This window comes from Fistularia commersonii, chromosome 22 (assembly GCF_037954325.1).
Source record: "Fistularia commersonii isolate RoL2024-O1a breed Wild chromosome 22, RoL_Fcom_v1.0, whole genome shotgun sequence".
NCBI lineage: Eukaryota > Metazoa > Chordata > Actinopteri > Syngnathiformes > Fistulariidae > Fistularia > Fistularia commersonii.
Genome location: NC_141305.1, coordinates 14,719,887 through 14,746,818, shown reverse-complemented (window position 1 = coordinate 14,746,818; position 26,932 = coordinate 14,719,887). Strand labels below are relative to the sequence as shown.

At 39.9% G+C, this 26,932-nt stretch overlaps 1 protein-coding gene and 1 long non-coding RNA gene across 2 annotated transcripts; one reads left to right on the top strand and one right to left on the bottom strand.

The window, feature by feature from the left end:
* Positions 1-441: 441 nt before the first annotated feature.
* On the bottom strand, positions 442-4,190 carry LOC147221783 (uncharacterized). Its single transcript, XR_015107838.1, has 3 exons — positions 4,161-4,190; positions 1,915-1,999; positions 442-501 (listed from the first exon to the last, which is right to left on the bottom strand). It is a non-coding gene; the product is annotated as an uncharacterized LOC147221783 (long non-coding RNA).
* Positions 4,191-5,387: 1,197 nt separating this feature from the next.
* Positions 5,388-12,722, top strand: LOC147221782 (uncharacterized). Its single transcript, XM_086169231.1, has 5 exons — positions 5,388-5,398; positions 8,795-9,082; positions 10,931-11,040; positions 11,116-11,334; positions 12,250-12,722. The coding sequence occupies exons 1-5, from the start codon at positions 5,388-5,390 to the stop codon at positions 12,390-12,392; spliced, it is 771 nt and encodes a 256-aa protein (XP_086025357.1). The 3' UTR covers positions 12,393-12,722.
* Positions 12,723-26,932: the final 14,210 nt, after the last annotated feature.

The following is a 26,932-nucleotide window of genomic DNA, read 5'->3' as shown; positions in this document are numbered from 1 at the left end:
TTCAAACCTCCATAATCTTGAGCATTGCTGCAGCTCCCAGCTTGAATGAGGGCTCTGACACTGGAAGCATCTACTCTCTTACATGTGTTGTGAAGGTAGGTCTCTCCCTTTCCATCTGTCTCTTGAATGTTTGTCACCTTGGTGACTTTTGTAGCTTGCAAGACATTTGATTCAACAAAGAGTAAAACAGACAACTTTCACAGAAAAAAAGGCAAAACCAAAATGTTCAAGTGTTTGGAAGCTGCTGACTGACCTAAACTCAATGGAGAATCAGTGCAGCTGGTTGAGGACTCCTTGAAGCTTGCTGGTTCTGGATCTTTGATTGAATTGAATGGTGGCAGTTTGGTACTGCCAGCTTGTGAGCCTAAATCCCTTATCTCCTTGTCCTTCTCAGTTCCGCCGCTTTGGTAAGTATTAAGACCATACAAAAGACTAATGGATTCGTCATCTGAGGCCTCTTTGCAGCTTTCACGCATGCTGTTGACGTTGTCAGTCATCTCACTGTAAAGAAAAGAATTTTAATCTTCGTGACTCTGATGAAGAAAGGAATTCCCCTCAAATCTCCAAAACACTGAGTTCTCTATGGACTGAAATACTTGATCCATTTTAAAGCAAGATAAAGCATTGATCCATCCATTAACTAATGCCTATCCTTTCACTTACAGTAGGGTTGCAGGGGATACTGGAAACTATCACAGCTGTCACTGGATGATAGGCGGGTATGTTCTGGACTGGTTACCAGTTGAATGCAGTGCCACATATTGAGATAAACAACTATTCACGCCTTCATTCACACTCTAGTTCACTCACATTCATCTTTCCATGAATACTAGGAATACACTTATCTCTTACAGTATTGTTTCTCATTCAGATCATGATTATTTTCTGAGCAATTATTTCCAGCTGAGTAAAATCACTGTTGCTCACTGGGTGGCAGCACATTCTAAGAATATATCTGCTGACAAACTGGACAGTGATATAACATAAATTTAGTAAAGCTGGGCAATATGAATTTAATAGTCCTTTCTCATTATCAATATGAATTATGATAACAATCCATATATCCATGACATACTGGCCTTTTAAGTGATTTAATGGTGACTTTTCAATTTCATGTCTTGCAAAAACTGGCTTAATTTCTTGATGTATGATATACTGCAATTGTCAGGTCATTTCTAATAGAATTTCTAATGTATTCTTGGTTTTGCAGATTTTCACATGTTTGGCTAATATTGAAATCTAGTCCTTTGATGTTAAGGATTATAAGTGTTTTTTTAAGTAACGGATTTCAAATTTTCGGGTGGCGCCACAGGAGGTCTTTCCTACCTGGGGCTATCAGACTTTTTAATTCCTCTTCCCTCAGCCGCAGGGAATCTTCAAATCTTTGTAGTCAACAGTTAACAGTAAAGACAATTTATATTTCATTGTATTTCTTATTCTTCCTCCTTTCTACTATTATCTATTACTGTTATGTTTTTACTTGAAACTCTGGCACAACAATTTCCTTCGGGATAAATAAAGTTGTTCTCATCTTAGCTCTAAGGGCTACTCGGAGTACTACACTTCTATTGAGTTATTCAATAGAATGAATAAAGACAGGAAGAATGCTTATGTGCAGAAATAAGTTAGTTTTATTACGTTATAACTCAGGTAAAATTGTGCGTGCATGTGTTGATTTCTGATCATAAAATTAAAAAAAAAAAAAAAACAACGGAGATGACAATGATGGAGAACCTAAAAAGAAGGCAAAGTAACTGTAATCTGCGACACCCCAGAGGAAATTTTAAGTATTACACCTACACCCCATCAATAAACAATAAACTAGCAACCTTTTTGGGAATTGACTCCACACAAAACGTAGCCAGATAACAATGGCAAGTGTTATTCACTACACAGCAACGGGAACCTACTCACAAGGTCTGTTCACAAAATACCAGCAGGAGCCTAGTCACAGAGGTTGTTCGCTAAACAGCAAGCAGGAGCCTCGGCATAGACGAAACTAAATGTAGAAATAAGACAAGAGAAATAAAAACAATAATGAAGTGGAGGGGAATTCACAACAGCGAGTACCCGATGGCCTACAGATGAACACGTACTAAAAATTACCAGGTTGAGGATTTTAAGTGTCATAACCTAAAAATAATGGTGGGAAAAACACGGTAGTTACACTAACTGCCTTGACTTCTGTAGTCTGCCTTAGCTTTCCGTCCACGTAACCGCAAGGCAATGGATGGTAACCTCCGTAAAGTTCAGTCCCTCGGAAATGTTGTTCTAAAGTGTCGTTTTCCTCTGTTTCACGTTAAACTGAACTAAAATCCAAGAAGATAACTGTGCTGTTTTCTCTCCGCCGGCACGGGTAAGCTGAATGGCAGCTTGCCTTTCGGCGTTTTGCCTCGTTTAATAACACACAAAAAGGAATGCTGTAGTGATGAGTCGTTCGCGAACGTAACGGCTTGATGAGCCAGCTCTTTGAAGTGAACGATGGGAGGCGGCTCCTGATTGGTGGGGAGCCGGCTCCCTTCGAGACGCTTTTTTCTTTTCTCTTGAAGGTGCACGTGATTGGTCAATATGGGTGGCGTCGTCTCTGTGTCTGCACTTGGAGTTTCTAAATCCCAGTCTTTGGGAGAGACTGCTGATCTTTTTCTTTTTGTTATACACATTTTAATTTATATTTTTTGCATGTTTTTCAGGAGTTCTCTGTTGTTTCAGTCTGAATTGGTTAAAAGTTGATCGGAAAATAGTTAAAAGTTCTTGTATTTTATAGTTTATTTATAGCACTGAAGAGTTAATATTTTTAATCTAATTTTAATTTGTAATTATTTTATTTTGTTGTTTTGCATTTTTTTCAGGGATTCTGCGTTGTTGTTTGACTTTAAATTTGTTGAGTGTATAAAATTGTTTTGTATTTTATAATTTATTTTTTGTAGATCTGTAAATATTTTAATTCATATTTCGTGTGATTTTCAGGGATCCTATGTTTCACTTTGAATTTGTTACGTAAAAAAGCTAAAAGTTTATTCTTGTATTTCATAGTTTATTTGTTGTTGCACTGAAAAGTAAATATCTTTAATTTACATTTTGTTGAGTTGTGTGTTTTTCAGGGAGTCTGTGTTGCTTGACTTTAAAGTTGCTCAGTATAAAAAGTTAAAAGTTTAAATAAGTCAAAAGTTCACTGTAGAGCGAAAAAAATAAAGGCTATCATAATATAGTAGTATAATACATTTTTTTTATTTATTATCAATTCATTTTGTGCATAATGTTACATTTTTATTGGTAATATGTTGATTAAAGCAACAAAAAAAATCTGAAGAGCCGTTTGGGAGCCGAAAGAGCCGGCTCTTTTTAGTGAACCGAGTCGTAAGAGCCGGTTCTCTAAAAAGAGCCGGAATTCCCATCACTAGAATACTGTGCTGTGAGCTACCTGTATTACATCATGTTACATGACCATAAGGCCACCTAAAATTTAAAGGGTTTCCCGTCACATTAAAATAACCTTAATTAAAACAGGTTGGCAGAACAAAGGACTGGATAGGGCAAGGAATGAATGCCCCCCCAGTTTAACATTCTTTAAACATTATTTGCATACGTTTGTAAAATCACATATTAGATACACAGCATTCGGAGGTTGAATTTCCTGTGATTTAGAGTAATTTGACTGTAGACATTTGTTAAACAATATCATTAAGAACAGTCATTAAGTAACCTGATGATTTCCCATTTTTTTTTCTTTAAGATATTTTTATGTCCCAGGGTTGTCGTCTTCCTTTTATGAAATAATTGAATACCAAGTGAACTTGTCAAAGGGAAAAGTGAATAATGTAGATAATTCAATGTACATGTTGTCAAAAACACTGTAGAGGCAGGATTCTTGCTCACATTTTTTGACAGGCAATTTGACTACAGCTGCTAACTATGCCTAGTCACATGAAGCAACCACAACGCAGGCCTTATTTTTGGCAAATAATATCAATGTCGTTCAATGGCAAAATATTGTTCTTTGAGTGCCCTTAAAGTAGTAATAACTGTAGACTCAGTTGATAGTATCGTTATCTAACCATATTAGTTTAAGTGAGACTAGCAGCTAGCTGGTGGTTCAATTGCATTTGCCTTGTTAAAAATAGAAATGACGCTTGCGTGGCAAACAATCTGGCATGTCTTACCTTTTTAAGGGGGATAACTTTCAGAAAAATATTTCTCCTCTCCAAATGGTAAGTCCAGGAACTCGAGGCTCTTCAATGTCTGAAGAAAAACATCAACAAGTAAGAGTGGCACGAAAAAAATGACTTATCAAGGACTGCTTCCTAGTGTTGTGCATGTAATGACCGAATTGTTCAAAACTCATGGGTCTCTGTACTAACTTATGAGTCATGATTACTCGTCTCTATTAACTCATTCTGGTGTGTTTGTAACAAGAGAGACAGACACGGAGGACTGTGGGAGCCAGATGTTTTGGTTGTGTTCCATAACTTTTCCCATAAATTTAAATGAGATAAGCTATCCTTAAAATTTTTTTCTATTCAACTACATGTGTCGTGTGTGTGTGTGTCAAAATCTGATCTGTGTCCCCCCAAGGCTTGCTCGGTGGGACACTGGCCAGTGCCGCCCTGAGGCTGCATTATCTGTATGTTAAATCCTATATTTTAAGAAGTCTGTGATTTCTGTCATGCATATTTTACCTTAACACACTAGAATCTTAAAATTATGTTTGCTCATACCTTGCTAGAATATCAATTAATCACTTTACTTCCTTTCTTATTTAAAAAAAGGGTTCAGAAAGTATGTTTCGGTAGAATTAATAATGCAGTCTCAGAGCGGCAATGCTGGTGTCTCCCCGAGCCATCCTTGGGGGGCATGGAGCAGTGTCTCCCTTAGCTGGTCACAAGCTTGGATAAATGCAGAGGATTGCGTCAGGAAGTGCATCCAGCATAAAACATTATAACCAAATCATACCGGATACAACCACCATTGGTTCTGATGACCTACAAGGAACAAATGGAAACTGGGCTAATTAGGTCAAAGAAGGAGAGGAGGAAGGCATGTTCGGAAGCAGAGAGAGAAGAGAAAAGGAAAGAGCCTGGGACTGAGAGTAGGGACTTTGAATATTGGGACTATGACAGAAAAAGGACGAGTGTTGGTCGACATGATGCAGAGAAGGAAGGTGGATATACTGTGTTTCCAGGAGACCAGGTGGAAAGGTAGTAAGGCTAGAAACTTAGGAGCAGACTTTAAAGTGTACTATCATGGTACTGACAGGAAGAGAAATAGAGCAGGAGTTATCTTGAAGGAGGAGTTTTTTAGGAACATTCTGGAGGTGAAAAAAATGTCAGATAGACTTAGGAGTCTGAAACTGGATAATGAACGTGTGATGCCCGATGTTGTTAATGGCTATGCCCCACAGGTGGGATGTGAATTTGAAGAGAAGGAGAAGTTCTGAAATTAGTTAGATGAAGTGATGAAGAATATCCCCAGAAATGAGAAGGTGCTTATTGGTGTAGACTTCAATGAACATGTTGATGAAGGCAATAGAGAGAATGAAGAAGTGATAGGCAGATTTGGTATACAGGACAGGAATGCAGAGGGACAGATGGTGGTAGATTTTGCAAACAGACTAGAAATGGCTGTAGTGAACATCTTTTTCCAAAAAAAACAGGAACATAGAGAGCAGAGGTAAGTGCACGCAGGTAGCCTACATCTTGTATAGACGAGATAACCTGAAAGAGATCAGTAACAGCAAAGTAGTTGTAGATGTGAGTGTAGCCAGACAGCATAGGTTTGGTGGTTTGTAGGATGACTCTGGTGACAAGGAAGATCAACAGGACAAAGGCAGAGCAGAGGATGAGGTCTTGGAAGCTGAAAAGAGAGGAGTGTTGTATGGTTTTCAGGGAGGAGTTGAGAAAGGGTCTGGGTGGTTAGAGGGAGCTTCCAGATGATTGGACAACAACAGCTAGTGTTATCAGGGAGACAGGTAAGAGAGTACTTGGTGTGGCATCTGGAAGAAGAGTAGATAAGGAGACTTGGTGGTGGAATGAGGAAGTGCAGGAGTATATACAGAGAAAGCAGTTTGCAACGAAGAAGTGGGATACAGAGAGGACTGAAGAGAACAAAGAGGAGTACAGGGAGATACAACCTAAGGTAAAGATAGAGGTAGCAAAGGCAAAACAAAGGGTGTAAGATGACCTGCATGCTTGGTTAGACAGTGAGGAGGGAGAGAATGATCTATATAGGTTGGCGAAACAGAGAGATTAAGGTGGAAAGGATGTACAGCAGGTCTGGGTGATAAGGATAGAGAGGGGAATGTATTGACAGATTCTAGAAGAGTGATGGGAAGATTGAAAGCGTACTTCAAAGAGCTGATGAACGTGGAAAATGAAAGAGAGACAAGGGTCGAAGAGATGACTATTGTAGACCACAAAGTAGCACAAATTAGTAAAAGTGAAGTAAGGAAGGCATTGAAGATGATGAAGAGTGGAAAAGCAGTTGGTCCTGATGATATACCTGTGGAGGTGTGGAAATTTCTGCAAGAGGCAGAGGTAGAGTTTCTGACTAGATTATTCAACAGGATCTAAGAGAGTGAGAAGATGCTGGTTCGGTCATGTATATTGGTAGATGGCTGCTGGAATTGAAGCTGTCAGGCAAGAGGTCTCAAGGAGACCAAAAAAAAAGATTTATGGACATAGTGAGAGAAGATATTAAGTTAGTTGGTGTGAGAGAGGAGAATACAGAGAATCAGGTTAGATCGAGAAAGTTGATTCGCTGTGGCGATCCTTTAAGGGAAAAGCTGAAAGGAGAAGAAGAAGATGTTTTGGTAGAATTAATAAAATCAAAATTGAAAAAAGTTGGAACTAGCTGAACTTTTTATACACCTAAAATTTCATATGTAGAATTCACCGATGCAGACTCCATACATTTGATGATACAATTATACAATTTCCCTTTTGTCAGATGATTAAAGAAATATTCTATTCTTTTCTACTTTATTCTACAGTATACCTTTATTTTATGTACAACATATAAGGTTATATTCTCCTTGACGATGCATAAAACAATAATCCTTGGTTTTTTTTGTGTGACCCACACTCTTTGATACTCATAAGGTGTTGTTTCTGGTGGTAACCAACTGCTGGAGGTAATAGTTTTCTTTATGCCATTCACTGTCAATATAAATATAAATTCACTGACCTTCGCACCAATCTAGTTTCCACATTGACATGTCTGAAGATGTACAATTTCCCCCATATTATTTCAAGTTGGCACAATTTTAGGTGCATAGGTAAATGCAGCTATCTCCTTTTTCTTTTTCCTCTTTTAATGCCATCTGCGTTTATTGTCATCTTTCGTCAGTATGCAACCCTCATGAGAGATCACAGCTTCCCCTTCTCACCTTGCCAGTACTCCCGATGTCATGGGATGTCACAGGTTGCATCCTTAGCAGCATTTCCTTTCATACTTTCAGTGTGACAGTTTCCCCCTTCTCTTTGTTTGAATACATCTGTGATGTGACGTCACACTTTCCCCATTAAAACCTCTATATGGTTCCCTTGTTTAACATCATGGAGTCCCCACCAAATTAATTTGTAAGAGGTAGGAGTTCTGTTACATTAAAAGCTTAAAGGAGCAGTGTATCGCACCACTGACAGTTAAAGCTAATTCAAGTAATTTTGTTGTATTCAAACAGTACATGCAAACCAAACCTCTAAATTGATCACTTCTTTGAATTATTATCGGTCATATTGTTTGACATGGCTCCCCAGGTTCTCACCCAGTCATCATCATGCCTATTTCATGGATGTCAGATTTCACAGATGGGAAATGTTATGTGCATGTGTATGCTGAGGCAATGTGTTGAAGCATTTGTAATTTGAAGTTTAATGATGGCTTGTCTCTTACCATCATCAATAACTACTTCATTTGTTTTCCTCTGTGTTGCATAAAAAATAGTATGCTCGTATCACCCGTGCTGTGCTAGAAGCTTGTGTGGTCTGCCCTCTACCAGATTTAGCAATAATAATTAATTAAGAAATTTGCAGGTGTGTGCTGAACCTACCGCTGAGAGGCAGCGGTAGATTTTTTGACTAGATTATTCAACAGGATCTTAGAGAGTGAGAAGATGCCTGAAGAATGGAGACAAAGTGTGATGGTGCCTATTTTTAAGAATAAAGGGGATGTGCAGAATTGTGGCAACTACAGAGGGATAAAGTTGATGATGTCCAACTGATGTCTTGGAACTCCTTGAAAAGTTTAATTTTGGGGTCTTTTACTACCTTTCTCAAACTTCACCATCATGTCTGCAGAGGTGATATAAGTATTCAAGGGAATCTAGGGATTCGGCTATGATCAATATCTTTTTTTGTTCAGTCAATTTCTCGCCATTATGACTGCCCATTTTACTTAATTCCCTCAAATCATCTGATACTTCTTCATTAAAAAAAAAAAAAAAAAAAAAAAAAAAAATCAAATTTCTCAAAAACATGACAAAAATCACAGTAAAAAAATAATAGACATCGTAATGGATTTAATAGTAGAAAAGATTGTGCAACCAAAAACAAGAACAACATTTTAAAACAAGATACTTATTTGCTTTGGGTGTAAGGTAGCCACACGTTACCTTTTGGCAGACTGATGTGAGCACAGTAAGCTTCAGGAATGCCTGGAATGATAGTCACTTTTGTTCTAATTACTTTCCTGTCATCACCATTCTGTCAGCCACCCTTCAGTTCCCAAACAGCACACTGCGTTCCTCACACGGCGTCACCATGAGTGTTCAGACTCTCCTAATGCAATTTTTTTTTTTCAGCTGGATTCCCTTATCTTCCGGCCCCCATCCCAGCTACCCCACCAAGAGCACAGATTGCCTCCGGGTAAACAACTGCAAGTGCATCATGAAGGACGGAAGTGGGGTGATTGACCTGAGCACTGTGGGGGATAGAGATGGCTTCCTGGGCCTTCTGAAGCCCATTCCTGCAGACGACACACGTGCAAATGCAGAAGTGTTTCTGTCCTTCAGCCCTTGCCAGCCCTTCTCCCAGCCAGAGGACTTGACAGGAAGTGATTGCAGCAGTGTTGCCGCCTGCATCATTTTAAGGTGAAGTAGCAGATTCCATATGACTATGGGTTAATGAATTTGAGGTCTTTGTAATGAGTAAAACAGAAATGCTAAAATGGATAAAAAAAAGTTGGACCCAGGTAGAATGGTTCCTGTCTCATAGAGCCCATCAGTTGATGGAGTATTTGGAAGACTGATGCTATTCTATTTCTTTGAATACACATCATTGGCCACCTTTCTAGATTGCAAGGGGCTTCATGTTTTGTAGCCCAAGTTGCCTTTCAATATCTCCTTTTAAATCTGAAGTGATTTGTTAAGATCTCTCAATAGAGATCATCAAATTTACAAATAAGTGTTTGAAGCTCTTTTTCACACATATCCAAACGTAAACAATCTTATCCAGTGTCTCTGATTTGACCTAAGCTTGTAAAAGTAAGATTATATTTTTAATATAATTCTGGCTAATATTCGTGCTTTAACTTTCAATTAATCCATTTTGTATTCATGGCGTTTAAGTGAAACAATTAAGTTAAATTAGAGGGGAAAAAGACTAAATAAAAAAACAAATGAAAAAACTTACAAAACATAACAGAAAATAGAAATATACTTCATCATATATTGTTCAACATTGGGCCATGTTCAACATTGTTAAATTTTGATTGCTGCACTTTATTTCTTAAGTTAAATTAAACATGCATTTTTGAAAGCTGTGCATAGTTCAAAAGTCATCCTATATTATGGTTTTATTTCAATGATGGTTAGGAAATTTTGAGGTAACAGAATGTTGTGAAGGAATGCTTGGCAGACACTCCCTGTATTCTTATCTTCATATTCTGACTATGTTTCCATGCCTGAGATGACAAATTATAACATTTCCTTTTATTTTCAATAACATTCAATATCCAGCACATGAGTATTTCACCTCTACCATACAGCATTATCATATTTTGTTTGTCAAACAAGTGAATTATATAAATTGATTGATGTTTGGTGAATATAGAAAATATAGTAGCTCAATTTCTGTGATTGAAGGCACCCATGTGGAGAAAAGGCAGAGCAATACAAACGTTATATAGCTCAGTTAGTTGGGCTACTTAACGTCTATTTCATCATATTCAAAAATTGAAAATGATAAACCTTTATTTTGCCTTCTCTTCTGTCCACTAGGAGGCCTCCAAACACAGCAATTGTTCAAATGATTATTTTTTATTCACTGATCATCAACATTCTTCATTCTGTAGTATTTACTGGCATGACAAACACGCCAAGAGTGGGTGGCTCAGGGAACCTGAGTGGTCATCCTTGGAACTGAACATTCCAAGTATGATTCCCTTGCCTCCTCCATGTCTCCAAGCCTGTCAAAGTATTGTTGAGCAAGACACTAAATCCCTAACTTTTCCCCTCGTGCTGCACAGCAGCTGCCAGCTGCTCATGGTTAAATGCAGAGAAATTATTTTCCGCAAGGGGAGAATGATTCATAAAATTCATATTTTATGTCTTACCCAGCTAACTGTTGTGCATGCATGAACATCAGTGTTAAAACAAGTTTAAGGCTGGTACAGATTGTAATTTGATGAAGACATTTATACTGTTGAGCATTCCTTTATCTTGTTTTGAAAGATTGAATATGCAAACAAATGAAAAAAAGAAAGAATAATTGACAAGTACCTTTTGGATTTCAAAGATTAAAAAACAGTAAACCCTTGCATACCCAACTGGGCCCATCATTAAAAATAAAAACAGAATTAAAAGATTTATGCTTTTTGCTGACCACATTTTGAAAATGATTCGCACTATAAAATCGATCCATATCAAGGTAGTTAAAGCATGTTGTACGGATATGAAAATTTCATGATTAAAATGATTTAATCTTTTTCTATGTGAAAGGTACCACAGACTGAATAGGTACATTGACCGCTTTGTCAGCTTTGGCAGACATGATGGGAGTCACTTCCACTATAACGGAAGCTTGAGGATACTATCGGTCTCATACTTTGGTAAGGTGTCAGATATGATTCATGTTGCAGATGAGTTTTCAGCTTTTCAAAGGTTGGCCTTCTCTCTATTCTCAGCTCGGGATGAGCATCCACTGACGGTGGTTCATTACCACTGTAATCCAAACGAATCTGCATCATTCATCAGGGACCAGAGGCTGATAGCTGAGGAAACCTTGCAGATCTGGGTGGAGAGTCCCTGTGCTTGTCCAAATGCCTGTGCTGTTGGGGATCTGGGTCTCGGCACCATCTTCCTCATTATCCTTTGTCTGAGTGCTGCTGCTTACTTCATCCTAGGTAAAGCTTGATTTTGATGCGGTCAAAAAAATCCTCCCATTTTATGGAAACGAGTGGTTCCGAAGTAAAAATTTAGCTGACATTAAAGAAAAGTAGTAGCACTTTTCATAAGGGTAATGTAAACCACCTGACAGCATCACATTTTAATTTGGTCACATCTTGGGAGTATGAATGAGCTCAGTGTTTAGTGATCAGATATCTATACTTAACCCATAGTTATGTCACTTTCTAGAGGTGGGTCTTTGTATCTTGTTTTACTCTCATTTAAAGTTTCTTTGGAAAGTTGAAAGGAATTAGTGTAATGCAACTGGAGGCTGGAGAGAGGATTATAGCTGTTACATTTTTACTCATTAGCTTGCGGATTGGCTGTTGTCCAATATCACCATTTGTAATCATCCCTTGCCTAACAGGGGGTCACAGAGAGTCAGATAGAGGTGATATTTTAAGATGGAGAGTTATATTCACACACTTGACATAATGCAGCAGCACATCATTGCTGGAGAGTGGTTGCTTAGAGGAGGTTACAGGGCATACGTCACCTGCCCTGGCACTATTGGTGAGATTCAGGGTAAGATTTATACTTTGGTCGATTTTAGTGAAGCAATGCTATGTCTCAAACCCCACTTAAGAACCATGACATGACAAAAGTGCCCATTATCTTGGGTTATTGACAAATGACCTGATATTAGCAAGGCAATTATCTTGTAGGTGCATCAGTCAGACTGAAAGTAGCAGAGGCTGTTCCAAGATCCTTAGACGCTGTTGAAATAGTTTTATACAGCGTCTGAGACACACATGGTCCAGAAAGCAAAATAAGTTATTTCCCTTCTTTCCCTACATACATTTTATGCTTCATTGAACATGATGTAATCAAAACCTCCACCCCCACCCCCCACCCCTATTCTCCTCTGACAGGTTCCTGTGCTCTTAGGCCATTCCGGAGCAGCAATGGAGTTCAGATCTCTCCTGAGCGTAGTGTGTGGTGTATGATCTGCTATATATGTATTGAAAGAAGGCCACCAAGAGTACTTTATAAAAACATGACACAACCCAAATAATAGACCTCACTGAAATTAAAGAAGACTGCATATCTTAATGTAACCTTTTAGTTTCAGCTCTAGCAGAAAAGTTTAATTATTTTTGATTTTACATATATTAGTGTTTCTTTTAAATGCCCCTGCGTCTGCCTTTCAAAAGAATTAAAATTTCCCTATGAATCTGGACTTCTTCCTCAGCTTCTCTTTCTCTATTAGACGTTCCTTTCAAGGGCCACCACAACAAATCATCTGCTGCCATCTAATCTTCTGTGTCCTCTTCTCTAAAACCAACTAACTTCATGGACTCTTTTATTACATATATATCTTCTCTTTGGTCTTTCTCTAGACCTGTCTGGCAGTTTCAACCTTTGTATCTTTCTACTAATATATTCACTATCCTTCCTCTGTAAGTGTCCAAACATGTCAGTCTGACCTCATCTCCAAATTTTATGACATGTGTTGGTCCTTATCCATCAGAATACAGACATTTGGCAGACGCTTTTATCCAAAGCGTCTTACGGTGGACATGTAAGTCTGGGATTGAATCCAGGACCATGCGAAGCATGCGCTCTACCACTAAGGTACACTTCCGTCCGTCCGTCCGTCCGTCTGTCCGTCCGTCCATCCAGCCAGCCAGTCAGCCAGCCAGCCATCTTCTACCACTTATCCAGGATTGGTTAGCGGGGGCAGCAGCCAAAGCAGAGGCCCTGACTTTCCTCTTTCTGGGTTAGGGAGTAACCCAGGCATTCCCAGGCCAGCCTAGAGACATAGTCCCTCCAGCGTATCCTGGTTCTTCTATGGGGCCTCCACCCAGTTGGACATGCCTGGAACCCCTCACCAGGGAGGCGTCCTGGAGTCCTCCTGACCAGATGACCTCATCTGACTCCTCTCTACAGGGAGGAGCAGCGACTCTACTCTGAGCCCCTCCTAGATGCCCACAACTCCTCACTTTGTCGGTCTGACCCCGAACACCCTGTGAGGGAAACTCATTTTAGCTACTTGGATCCATGACCTTGTTCTTTTGGTACTACCCATAGGTGAGGGTTGGAATGTTGATCAACTGGTGAATTGAGCCTTTTGGCTCCGCTCCATCATCACCAAGACAGACCGGTGCAGAGTCCGCATTATTGCCTACACTGCACCAATCCACCTGTCAATCTCCTATTCCATTCTGTGGCCATGTATTAGACCACCAAGGTCCCCCACCCCAGCCACCACCGGGCACCCAACCCCCTTGGCCCCTTCAAGGGAAGGGGACCAATGTTGCCCTTTCAGGCTCAGCCCAGCCGACCCCCATGGACGAAAGCCTGCGAACAGGCCCACTGTCCCCTGTTCTGGCTCCAGGAAGGGGCACCGATATCCCGCGTCCAGGCAAGGGAAAACCAGGTAAATTTTGCATCTTTGTCATTGGTGTCCTCTGAACCGTACTTTGTCTGATCCCTCACCCAAGACCTGTTTGCCTGGTGACCCTACCAGGGGCATAAAGCATAAAGCATAAAGACCCTGGTAGGGGCTTATCTCCTAGGATCACTGCAAACCCCTCTAGAAGAGGAGGGATGATTATGTGATAGCTTGATGTGGTGTTTCTTTGAAGTACTAATTCCTGGTCCTACACAGTCTTGTCACTCGCAAAAAGAAACTCAACAAGAACCTCATTTCCATCTCAGCGACCCCCAACTCTGCCGCCTGTCTTTTTCTCTACTGTCAATACTCCTGGACACATCCATACCTCAGCAGGTACCACCTGCCTTTCTACTTTTCATCTTCTTCAATGTGCTCCTCACGTCACCTTAACTAATCTTTGCTAGTCATTGGCCCACAATGGTCACCTCCTCTTATCTTCTAAGTCTCTAATTTTTCTCATTCATTAGCTCTTCAGAGTACTCCCTCCATCTTCACATCACAGTTTTGGCACCTGTCAATGAATTCTCCTCTATCCTTTATCACCCCAACCTACTCCACATCCCTCTCATTTCTATCTCTGTTTTATTTCACGAGCTCCTGCTCCTGTAACTCACATCCCACCTGTGGAGCATAGCCACTATTGACATTGCGCAGTGCACCTTCGATTTCTAGCTTCAGACCCATCATTCTATCTGACACCCTTTCCCCATCAAAAAATTCCAAACAAACACCCTCAAGATAACTCTTCTCCCTTCCTCTTTTCATCAGTACCATGAAAGAGCAACTCCAAGTCTGCTCCGAAGCTTCTAGCTTTCTTATGATTCCAAATGGTTTCCTGGAAACATTATAACCACCTTCCTCCTCTGCATCATGTCAACCAATTTCTAACTTTTTCCATCATAGTACCAATAATCACAGACATTACTCTTAAACCTGGACTTGTTCTCCCTCGTCTCTCTTTGCTTACAGGCACACATTCCTTCTCTCCTTTGACCCACGGTAGGCCAATTTCAACCGGTTACATGTAGGATATCAGCAACAGCACAGCATTTGTTGTCAACAGAAATTGACCGATCCTGTTTGAAAGTCTTTGATTTAAATATTTAGTTTGCCAAGATTTTACATTGACACAGCCCTCTACATTTATCTGGGCTTGGGACAGCCACAAGGACAACAGTGGCTTGAGCCCCATTGGGGCTGTCTTTCTTCCTGGCTTCTTTGATCAATTTCCCATTCAAACTAAATAAATGACTGCAAGAGAGACCACAACTACAACTTTGAGTGACAACTCTTTAGCCTATATTTAGCTGAGGTTGAAGTATTAAATGATGAGTGGCCTTTTTTTGTTTCTTGATTTTCTTCTGTTGTCACACAGTTACACATTGAAATGTTTTAAGTTTTCCACTGGTTTATATTCTAATGTTCATTCTGGTATGACAAGTAATCTTCAATTGAAGAGCTTGGAATATATGCAAACCAAAAATGTACCTATTTACGTGTGTGTATGTGCATATTATATACACATTTACAGTTAGGCCCAGAAATATTTGGACAGTGACACAAGTTTTATTTTAGCTGTCTACAAAAACATACTCAGGATACAATTATATAATCAATATGGGCTTAAAGTGCAGACTCTCAGCTGTCATTTGAGAGGGTTCACGTCCAAATAGGAGCAATTTGGATGTTGTTTGATCTATGGAACCAAACATTCCTGGTTCGATTCCTTGGTCCTCACAGTGTGTCAAAGTGTTGTTGAGCAAGACACTGAACCCCTAACTGCTCCGCAGCCTACTGCTCATGGTTCATCCATGATGGGTTAATTGCAAAGAACAAATTTCCCCACAGGCATTGATAATGGATAAATTATTAATTATAGCTCTTTAATACATATCCACCTTTTTTTCGAGGGACCAAAATAATTGGACAATTAACTCAGAAGGCTGCAAAAAAAAAAGATAATGAGGCTGCATGAGTTGTTCCCTCTATAACCTGTAATCAATTAAGCAGTTAAAGGTCTGAAGTTGATTCAGGTGTGGCGTTTGCATTTGGAAGCTGTTCCTGTGAACACACCACATGCAGTCAAAGGAGCTCTCAATGGAAGTGAAACAGATCATCCTGAGGTGGAAAAAAAGGAGGAAATCCATCAGAGAGATAGCAGAAACGTTAGGAGTGGCCAAATCAACAGTTTGGCACATTCTGAGAAAAAAAGTGCACTGGTGACCTTAGGAAAGGTCTGGACATCCACGGAAGCCCTTCACAACATCCACTCAACTGAGAAACACTTTCCAGGAAGTAGCTGTATCAGTATCTAAGTCTACAATCAAGAGAAGACTTAATGAGAATAAATACAAAGGATTCACCATAAGATGAAAACCATTCATCAGCCTCAAAAATAGAAAGGCCAGAATTGACTTTGCCAAAAAGCACCTGAAGAAGCCAGCCAAGTTTTGGAACAGCATTCTTTGGACAGATGAGACTAAGATCAACCCGTACCAGAATAATGTAAAGAAGAAAATTTGTCGAAGAATTGGAACAGCTCATGATCCAAAGCACACCACATCTTCTGTAAAACGTGGTGGAGGCAGCATGATGGCATGGGCATGTATGACTTCCAAGGCACTTGGTCACTTGTGTTTATTGATGATGTGACAAAAGACAAAGGAAGCTGGATGAATTCTGCAGTGTATAGGGATATACTTTCTGCATGCAGCCAAATGCAGCATTGTTGATGTTACTGCAAAAGCAACCCAGGAGTTTTTTAAAGCAAAGAAGTGGAATATTCTGCAATGGGTGAGTCAATCACTAGATGTCAACCCATTCGCGCATGCATTTCATTTGCTCAAGAAAAAACTTAAGGCAGAAAGATCTACAAACAAGCAACAGCTGAAGACAGCTGCAGCACAGGCCTGGCAAAGCATCACAAAGGAGGAAACCCAGCATTTGGTGAAGTCCATGGGTTCCGGACTTCAGGCAGTCATTGTCTGCAAAGGATTCTCAACAAGTAATATTCTATTGAGGGTTATGTTTATTTGTCCAATTACTTTTGTGCCCCAGAAATGAGGAATGTTTTTATAAAAATAACTACAATTCCTACATGTGTAGTATTATATATTTGACTTAAACTTTAAGTCTGCACTTCAATTCCGTTGTAGTTGTTTCCAGCATTTCAAATTCAATGTGGTGGCATGCAGAGCCCAAATCATGAAGGTTGCGTCACTGTCCAAATATTTCTGGGCCTAACTGTACATATATAGGTAGAAAAACACAAACAGGCAAACAAAAAACAAACACCCAACCAAATTAAAAAGCAGACAGAAGCATCCAGGTCCATTGAGGAGTCTATATGTGATGAAAAAGTATCAGCTGTCAGGAAAAATAGGACTTGGATATCAAAAAGATATAATTTGAAATATTTTTTAATAATCAGTTTTAAAATTCATATTTTTTGATAGTACATACATTCTCCGGAGAACAAGCAAAACTACAAGAATCCCTCGTCAAAAGGCAATGAGAAGGGCAGAATTAGTAAACACATTTGGTAGGGTATCAAAGGCCAAATCCAACAGCGTACTACCTGGATCTTTAATCCAAATGTAAGTAAGATTTAAATTTTCTTTTGAAAACAGGCATACATTGATATGCATACATGATGTTGCTCTAGTTGTCAAAAATAAAATGAACAATAAAAACAATGAACCAAACACTGCCCTGTCCCTTTATGTCTATCCATGGGTTTTTGGATGCAGTTTATGCCTGGATGCAAACCTTCCTCACTCAGACTGGGGGTCAAGAGTGTCTTGGTCCTCTGCATCTACTGATGTGCTTATCAGATTTCATATTTACTTTCATCACTGTCAAGGCCCAGGAATAGTACATAACACATCATTAAGGATTTATCTGAAAACAATGTTCAGCATTTGTGGGATTTTTTCTGTAGTTCTTTTTCAGGCATCATATTGTATCATCTGATGCAGCTCTACAATGTAAAAGGTTAAGGGTTGCCTTTATCGGTTGGCAAATGAGGGAAAGGTGGGGGAATCAAAATAAATTACAAAAGTCAATGAACGGGCCTTGTGTTGCCACATTTGTTTAAAAAATACAGTAATATATTCTATCATCTAAGATTGGCAACGTAATTTATCATTTAGTAATTCTTTTTTAAATGATTTTTTTGGCTAATAATGAAAATGATTGTTCTTCCACAGCAATGATAGGTATCAAAATGATGAGAAAATGTCATCCTTGAACTATCAGGAGCATTGGTATTTTTTAAAATCCCTGTTAGCATCAAGCTAGATTTTTTTTTAAATCATGACCCTCAAAAGAATCATCAAAATAAAATACTTGAAACATTTGGAAATCCATTACGAAACAACTGTCCATGTGTGCCCGCGCACACATTTGTGGGTGTGTGTGTGTGTCACCACATGCCACTGGCACCTTGATTTTGGGTTCCATATAAGAAGAATATGAGAAATGCAGCTCTGGAGCAAAGGTTGGTGGGGTTTTGTGTCATTTTTATCACTTTTCCAGTGTTCTAATGAAAACCATGTTTCATATGTGCAGCTTCATCCACGAACAGCTGCAGGCCTGGTTTTCGTCTCTTCATGTGAAGGATCTTTTGTAGTAAATTCACTCAATCTGTTGTCTGAAATGTGCTTTCCAGCAGACGGGTGACCCCAGCTGTGTTGAGAAACAGAGCAAGAGCCAATGTTGAATTGCTTTCCTCTTATTTGAATTTGCTCAAATACACATTCACATTTTCAAACTTTTGTCCAGTTTCCAAAGTCTCATGCTGACAACACTTAAAGTTCAAAGTTAAAAGTCAACTTTATTGTCAATTTCTCCTTACGTACTCGACACACAGAGGAATCAAGAAGACAACTCACAATCCCATGGTGTCATCAAATTAACGATACAATAATAGTAATCAAGTTCAAATTAGCAGTGTAGGGCACTGCTACATTAAAAAGTAAACATTATGAGATATAAAGTATAAAGTGCAAAAAGACGCAGACTGATATTTGACAGCATGAAAGAGTAGCAGAAGAGGTTTTTTTTGAGTACAGTTTAGTGCAAAAGTCAGTAGTACCATAATGGTATATGGACAATAGCAACATGATGATTTTCTCAACACAAAGTAGCAGAGGTGCAAAAAACAAAGGAAAGTGGCTATAATTTGATATCTTATCAGAGTCCAATACAGAATGGGGAGAGATCAGCATCTGGATTGTGAGGCAGCAGTTCAGGGTGGGATGAAAAGAGAGAGAGTTCAGTACTTTGAATGTAGGGAGTGGGATAGTGGGAAGAGAGTTCAGCATCCTGACAGCCAGGTGTATGAAGCTGTTGGTGAGTCTGGTGGAGCGGGCCTGGAGGCTCCAGTTCCTTCTCCCTGAAGGCAGGAGGCTGAACAGGCTGTGTGCGGGGTGGCTGGTATCGCATCACAATCGAGGACTCTTTACGGGTTAGGCGGGTGGTGTGTATGTCTTTCAGGGAGGGGCTCACATGGCTTCTCTTACCAATGCTATGCCGACGACACACAGCTGATCCTGTCCTTACCTCCGTTAGACACAGGTGGAAACCCGAACTACAGCTTGCTTCTCCGACATCTCAGATTGGATGGCAACTAACCACCTGAGCTCAACCTCGACAAGACTGAGCTACTCTTTCTCCCAGGGAGAGGTTGTCCACATAGAGACCTGGCCATCACCATCGACAACAACGTGGTAAGGCGAACCACAACTGTGAGAAACCTGGGTGCGGTCCAAGACAACCAACTGTCATTCTCAGCAAACGTCGCAGCAGTTGCACATTCATGCAGATTCCTTCTCTACAACATCAGGAAAAATCTTAGATTTCTCACGGAGGATACAGAGCAGATACTTATCCAGGCTCTTGTCATCTCTCGTTTGGATTACTGCAACTCCCCTCTTGCTGGTGCCCCAGCAGTGAACATCAGGCCTCTTGAGCTTATTCAGAAAGCAGCAGCCCACCTGGTGTTCAACCGTCACAAATTCTTCCACACCACTTCACTTCTTATGTCCCTACACTGGTTCCTGGTAGCCGCCCGCATCAAGTTCAAGACCCTGGTGCTTGCCTACCAGGCAGTGAATGGGACAGCCCCATCGTATCTCCAGGATATGGTCAAGCCACATGTCCCTACCCATCTGCCCATCTTTCACCATGAGCTGAAAACATACCTCTTCACCTAGCACTACTCTACTGATCGCACTTAGCCCACCCCCAGAAAAAAAAAACAAAAAAAAACGATGAAATGAATGTATGTATGTATGTATATGGCTCTGAGATGGCTATTTGGTTGAGTGGTCACTTTTGACTTCCGATTACTGGTACTCCAGATCTTCGGTGACTGAATCACACTTTTTATACTGCCTCATGGTTCACAACAGCCCCAATGTCTACCCTTTGCTCCCTTTCATTTTCCACATTCATCAGCTCTTCATAAGTACTCTTTCCAACAACCCATCACTCATCTGGTACCTGTCAAAATATTTCCTAGCTGGAACTCAATATCAGTAGACCTCATGTGACGCTGAAGGTCAGTTCGACTGTTGCATATATTACCAGACATAAGAAGTTAAGGCAAAAGAAATCTCATAAATACTGTTGCAAACATTTTAGGAATCACATAAACTATCTAATCTGATCCTTTATGGAAATTGCAGTATATTAGGCAAGTCCTTTTTTGTTAAATTGACAATGATATGATATGAAACACAACCTATTTACCCTATAATGAAAGTCAATTTGAGCATGTTTCCACAAGATACACGTGATGTTTTTTGGTTTATAAGATGAATATACAAACAAGGGTCTTGCCAAATTTATTTGTATAAGGCTTTGGTGAAATCTTTTTGGTGACCAAATGTTGCCTACTACACAAATAAATCAATTTACATATAATGAGTGGGCATGTAGAGTAAACCAAGAACTGACTGATGATTCTGAGAGTCAAAATGAACTATAACTCCTGTGATGTAGGATATGTCTGCACGTACACCGGTATTTCAGTTTCCTGCCCTCTCATCCATACACAAGAGGCATTCAAGGTCACTTAAAACAAGTCCAGAATGGCAAATATTTTATATTTTATATTTATGTGGAAACATTAAGACATATCAAGGGAGGAGGGATAGTGAATATATTGGTAGACAGATGCTGGAATTGGAGCTGCCAGGCAGCAGGTCTAGATCAAAGACCAAGAAAAGATTTATGATTTACGTGGTGACAGAAGATTTGAATTGAGTTGGTGTGAGAGAGGAGGATACAGAGAATAGGGTTAGATGGAGGGTGATCAGCTGTGGCGACCCCTGGATGGAAAAGCTGAAAGGAAAAGAAGATTATGACATCATTGTTGGTATTATTTAGGTATTTTATAAATCTACATTTTTGATTAAAAGATGGTGATTTCTTTTTCAAATAATGATAATAATAATGGTCAAGCATAATAGCTATGATTCTGTGCCCATTTTTTTTAAACTCTAAAATGAGTGGAGATGGCAATTTAAGTGTACTCAGCAATATAATGAAATCAGAATTCACAGTGTTAAATAACAGCTTTTTGCTTTGAGAGAGTTTCATTTCATTGCAATTTTTGATTCATTATATTAGAGTAGGGTTGCACAGATGTTCAGTGGTTAGTGCTTCCACCTCACAGAAGGTCTCAGGTTTGATTCTAACATGGGGACTTTTTGTGTGGAGCTTGCATTTTTGTCCTGTGCCTGCATTAGAAACAGGTTCCCACAATCCAAATACATAGAGTAGGTCAACTGAAGTCTCTAACTCGCCCCATTCAGGAGTCAATTATTGTATCTGTCCACTTGGAGTCCTTTAATTAACTGGTCAAGAGTATCCGCCTATTGCCCAAAGACAACCTCCACCCCACCCCCATAACCCTGAGTGCAGGATAAGTATTATATATTCACCACACTGCTTTGCTTATCTACATCAGTGGATTTTTAGGGGATTTCCTTTTTTCCATGTCATGCCTGGGTATATGTCTCTTTTTATTTTTCAAAGCAGACTCAGCATTTTGGAAAGTATCTGGTTTAATGACTCAGACCCATTTTTCTTGAAGCTGCAGAGCTGTGAGGTTTTTCTTCAGCTTGTGATTTCAGTTGTGAGAGATGTTATAGTAATAAAAGTGGTGTATAACAAAGCTATGGGGGGAAATTTGCTAGTAGGGCAATTGTTCAGATTTTACATGATCAGCAATATGAATAACATGACCAAGCAATATGCTTAACTTTAATGTAAATAACATTATTGCTGTAAGTGCTACAGATTGTTTAAATGTAAAGTATATGGCTTGAACACATTGACTATCCAAAGCTCCAAGGTACTAAAATAGTTCACATCATATCAGAAACATAAAATGAGGGTCAGGCAAGCAGAGCGTATTGTAATTCTCAGGGGGGAAAAAAAGCTCACAGTATGAAATACATGAACTTTTCACATTCCGGGAAAACCATGACAATGTCTTGCAAGATAAATTGTACATGACTGATTAATACCACATTGTGGGCTGTTTGCATGAAACGTGTCGAACGATGATAGTGTAAACAAGCTGGGATCCTTTTCATTAGTGGATTTCCAGATTTTGTAATGTAGAAAAAAAGAAAACTTCACATCAGGGACTAGATGTATAAATTACAAATTACACAGGGCTATGTGTGTCTGCAGGTTTATAGAAAAAATGATGGAAAATAAAACAACACTGAATTACTATGTAGCTACTTTATGCTGTCTCCATCATTGATGTCCAAATTTATTGATGGATGTAGAATTTCTTTATTATTACTACTACATTCATTTTTTTTACATTGGCAAAGATATATCTGTCTAACTTTATCACAAGTAATCCTATTATGATTCTATGAGTATATGTAAAGTTTTCTAAAATAATTGACTCCACTCTTATTTTGAAACAATGTGGTGTTTTTCCCGTCTACAACCTGTCGTACTTTGCCGTACATAGCCATTTTCTTTTTTCTTTTTTAAAACAAGAGTCAAAGGTCTGTGATAACTGATTTATTTGCTCATGTTACTTGATTTGTTGTGTTTAGTTTCCTTTCAAAGCCTTCAGCCACAATGTTGATTTCTTTCTTGTTGTTATTATAAGGTTTCTACACAAGCATTAAACACATCTTTGTTTTATTTGAATAAATTATGCCATCTAATTTTTGGATGAGAATTAACTGTAAAAGGTTACGATCCTGAGAATTACATTATTCGGTGAAGATGGTCCCGTGGGCGAAGATGGTTGCTTGTTGGACTGTGGAACGGCCCCAAAGTCACCATTCCTATCAGGCCCCAATATGCCTGGGAGCCCCAAGCATGACCATAAAGGATAGAGGCAGAGAAGCAAAGCCTGCAGAGAGAGTCTCAGCCAGGAGTAGGATCCACCAAAGACCATCTCTGAGGATAGCAACATGGAATGTTTGAGGCCTAACTTCAGACAAACTCAATATCATCACCTTCAAAACAAGGGATGGTGATATGTTCTGGCCCTCCCAGGAGGAAGGCCCTCCATGGCAGGGAATTGCATTCATCTTTGACAAGACCACAGCCAAGTCACTAGAAGAAGAAATGCCTTTATTGTCGCATACAGCTGTACATATAGCACAACATCAGTGAAATTTGACAACTACATTTGGATGAACCGTGAGCAGAAGGCAGCTAAGGAACAGCACAGGGGTTCAGTGTCTTGCTCAACAACAACTCCAGAGGAGCCGGGAAATCGAACCAGGTTCTAAAGACAACTGTTCTAACCCTCTGCGCCACGCAGTCCCCACTAATTAGTTGTAACCCAATTTGCCCAACGATCCTCGTAGCTAGACAGAAAGGAATAATATTTCTTTAGCGCATGTGTATGCCCAAACAGCCAATGTGTCTGAGGAGCCAGAAAATAATTCATGGGTAGCCATCATGGGCTAGCTACCCATGGTTGGTGGGACCCAGCACAATGGGTGTATGGGTCCCACCCAAAACTTGCTATGAAAAGTTCTATGAAGAAACTACCCCCTGAGCCTGCGAGAGCGGGGGTGGAAGATGGCTCATCGGCAAATAACATGGTAACAAACACAGGAACGGAACAGAATACAAGTTTGATAAACAGCATACCGAGGGCTCTCCCAGCTACAGCAGGGCACAGACTCCAGAACTGCGTATGTGGCTGGACAAAGATTACTTCCACCCTCAGCCTGAAGATAGACCAGGGCAAGAAAGGTTGCCTAAAGAAGGGTCAACAGGGATGTCGCATCGACAGCTACTTTTTTGAGAAGCAGGCCGAGTCAGTTGACTGAAGTCCAGCAGCAGGACACACACCACAGTCTGCAAGACATCAATGCCCCTGTCCCAGAGGAGGAAGAGCTAAGCACAATAGAGAAACCTGAATCTAACACACCACATCCAGCAGCAGAGAAAAAAGCTCCCAGGGCGAAGGCCATTAGTCAAGTGGCCAAAGTCCTGTGACAAGTCACTGTGGAAGGAGATTAACACTGATCTCCGCAACATCCTAGAGGGCATCAAAAGTACCACCATGAAGAAGTTGGAGAGAATCGGGGGGCTGATCTATGCCTATGGAGCGGAATGGTTCGGTGTGGTCGAAAGCAAACAATCAAATAGAACAGCTCCTACCAAGTCCAGAAGGCAGACAGAAATAGACCGCCCAGTCAAGGAGAGGAGGCAGCTGAAGAAACAATGGCGGAAGGCCACAGGGGAGAAGGAGGGAATAAACCTGCTGCAGGAAGAAATTCAGAGTAGGCTTACAACACTGAGGAGAGCTGAAAACCTCCACAAGAAACGCAGAAAGAAGGAGCAAACAAGATCACGCTTCTACAAAGACCCCTTCCACTTTGTGAAGACTCTCTTTACAAAGCAAAAGAGTTGAAGTCTCTCAGTGTCAAAGGCTGACCTGGAAAAACATCTGGAAAAGACCTGTACAGATGACCGTCACCATGAAGCAGTTAACCCACCATCTGAGAAGACTCTTCATGTGGAGAGCCCAGGAAATAGTCACTGTATAAGCAAAGTTAAACTTTTCTGGAATCATACTTTTCAGTGGAGGAGCTCTGACACTGAAGGCTCATGATCATGCTAGGATTTTTCAGCATGTGGGTATATTTTACAGGGAGGAGCAGCACAAGGCTTTTTCAGTAATTTTGTTGGATGTTATAAGTATATAATTTTTATATTGTAGACCACCACTCTGCAAATTGAAATGTCTGAGACATAATCTTTTACATGATCCCACACAGCAGTAAGGGTCAGGTCATGATTTCTGGCCATAGGCCAGTTAAGAGCTGGTGTGTGTGTGTGTCTAAATTATGAATACAAAACTAACTCTTCATGTCTAACTACTGCGATCATCAGGAGACATCAGACATTGAAAATATCAGTCAGAGAGAATCCTGAAGCAGTGAACATGTATATGCCCAGCCTTGTCTTACAAATTATGTACCTCTGTTTCAACAGAGTCCATCTCACAGCTCTTGGATTTTTGAAAATAAATCAGATAAACTTACAAGCTATGACCTGTTCATCAGTTTAATGGCTTAATCCATTGGGGATGCTTGTGCGCACTAGAAGAAAGACTAAATATGTCGAGGAGTGTGGGAAAGTACTTCTTAAAAAAAAAAAAGGGAAAAGATTGCCAAGAGCCTCAACATAAAAACCTTAGCTTGCATAAATAACAAAAATCTAGTGATCTTGGTGTGAAATTTCAATTAGGATAAAGAGCTCTCCGCAGTCACTTTCCTAACAGTTGAATGAAGTCAAGATAAAGTAGGATTAATTGAGTCTTTGATCAGCCTACAATGTTTGCCTGTGAGCAGTGACGTGCAGTCAGTAGAGGCAGGTGAGGCCGGGCCTCACCTGGCATCGTGGAAAGAAAAAAATGTAAAATGAAAAAATAAATTGAATGATTCTATTTATTCAGAAATTTTTACTATAAAGTTATTTCCACCTAACTTCACAATTTTCAGTCGTTTTTTTTGTTTTTTAAATCGCTGAAAAAAAAAATTAAAATTAGCCTTAAAATATGAAGAAGAGCTGTGTGGAGACGCAGCAGCCAGCGGAGTGGATTGCGCAATAACTGCGCTGCCTTGCTATGCACCTGAGACCGATTTGCTGTCTCTGTGGATGTCACTATTAAAATTTTCAAACACTTTAAGCACTAATATATGAACTAAATTTCCATACTTTTGCTGATGTGTACAATTTTTTTGTTAACAACTGTAACGTGTTTCTCCTGCCGAGCATCGTAAAGCGGCAGCGAAGACACAGTAAGTGAGGCACGCAGTGACGGGGCCTCATGGTAGGGGGCACTGGTGATCCCAGGGATCCTTTTTACTACTCAGCTAAAGAATAATAGAATTGCAATAGCAAGCTACTGTAAACAGTTAGCAAGTCAAAGGCAGCCATCCAGACATTTTTTTCTCTTGCTTGGCTTTATTTCCAAAATGGAGGATTACATAGCTAAACTGAAACTTTTCTAAACTGGACTTTCAGTCGAAGCAGGAGATAGTAAGTAAGGGAAGACCGACGCTGGCGCTAACGGATTTGCTTCAGTCTAGGAGACGGAAGACTCGGTCTTTTCAAACGGAGTGGTACACTCGAAAAGGCTGGCTGTGTGGATGTCCAGTAAGAGAGCACCTTTTCTGCTTTTCCTGCATTCTTTTCTCAACTTCTGACAATGTCTGGGGTCATACGGGATATTGTGACCTGAAGAATCTGCAAAGAAGCCTAATGAAACATGAGCGGTCGGCCACTCACATTCAAAGTCAAATCGCGCTAAAACATTCGGGATGTCCAGGATAGATTTGGCTTTGAATGAACAGCAAAGACTCAATATCAGCATCCACAATGCTAAGGTAAAGGAAACTGAATGAGACACTGAATGATTTGCCAACCCTGACTGAATGATTTTCTTATATTTTCAATTGATGCCCATGATGCCATTTCCTCCTTTGGTCCACATGTCAAAGATAAAGTAGTTAATACAGTTAAATCTGTTCATTTTGTGTTTATCATCTTTCAACATCAACCTCTCATTATCCTCAGAGAAATCCTCCATTTCTACTTTTGAATGTTCATTCATGTATGAATAAACAAATCATTGAGTTTTTCAAGTG

Excerpts from the sequence above, each read along its gene's own strand:
- LOC147221782 (XM_086169231.1), top strand. Across the intron at positions 11,041-11,115 it reads ACTATCGGTCTCATACTTTG|CTCGGGATGAGCATCCACTG; the intron begins GTAAGGTGTCAG and ends CTCTATTCTCAG. Across the intron at positions 11,335-12,249 it reads TGCTGCTTACTTCATCCTAG|GTTCCTGTGCTCTTAGGCCA; the intron begins GTAAAGCTTGAT and ends CTCCTCTGACAG.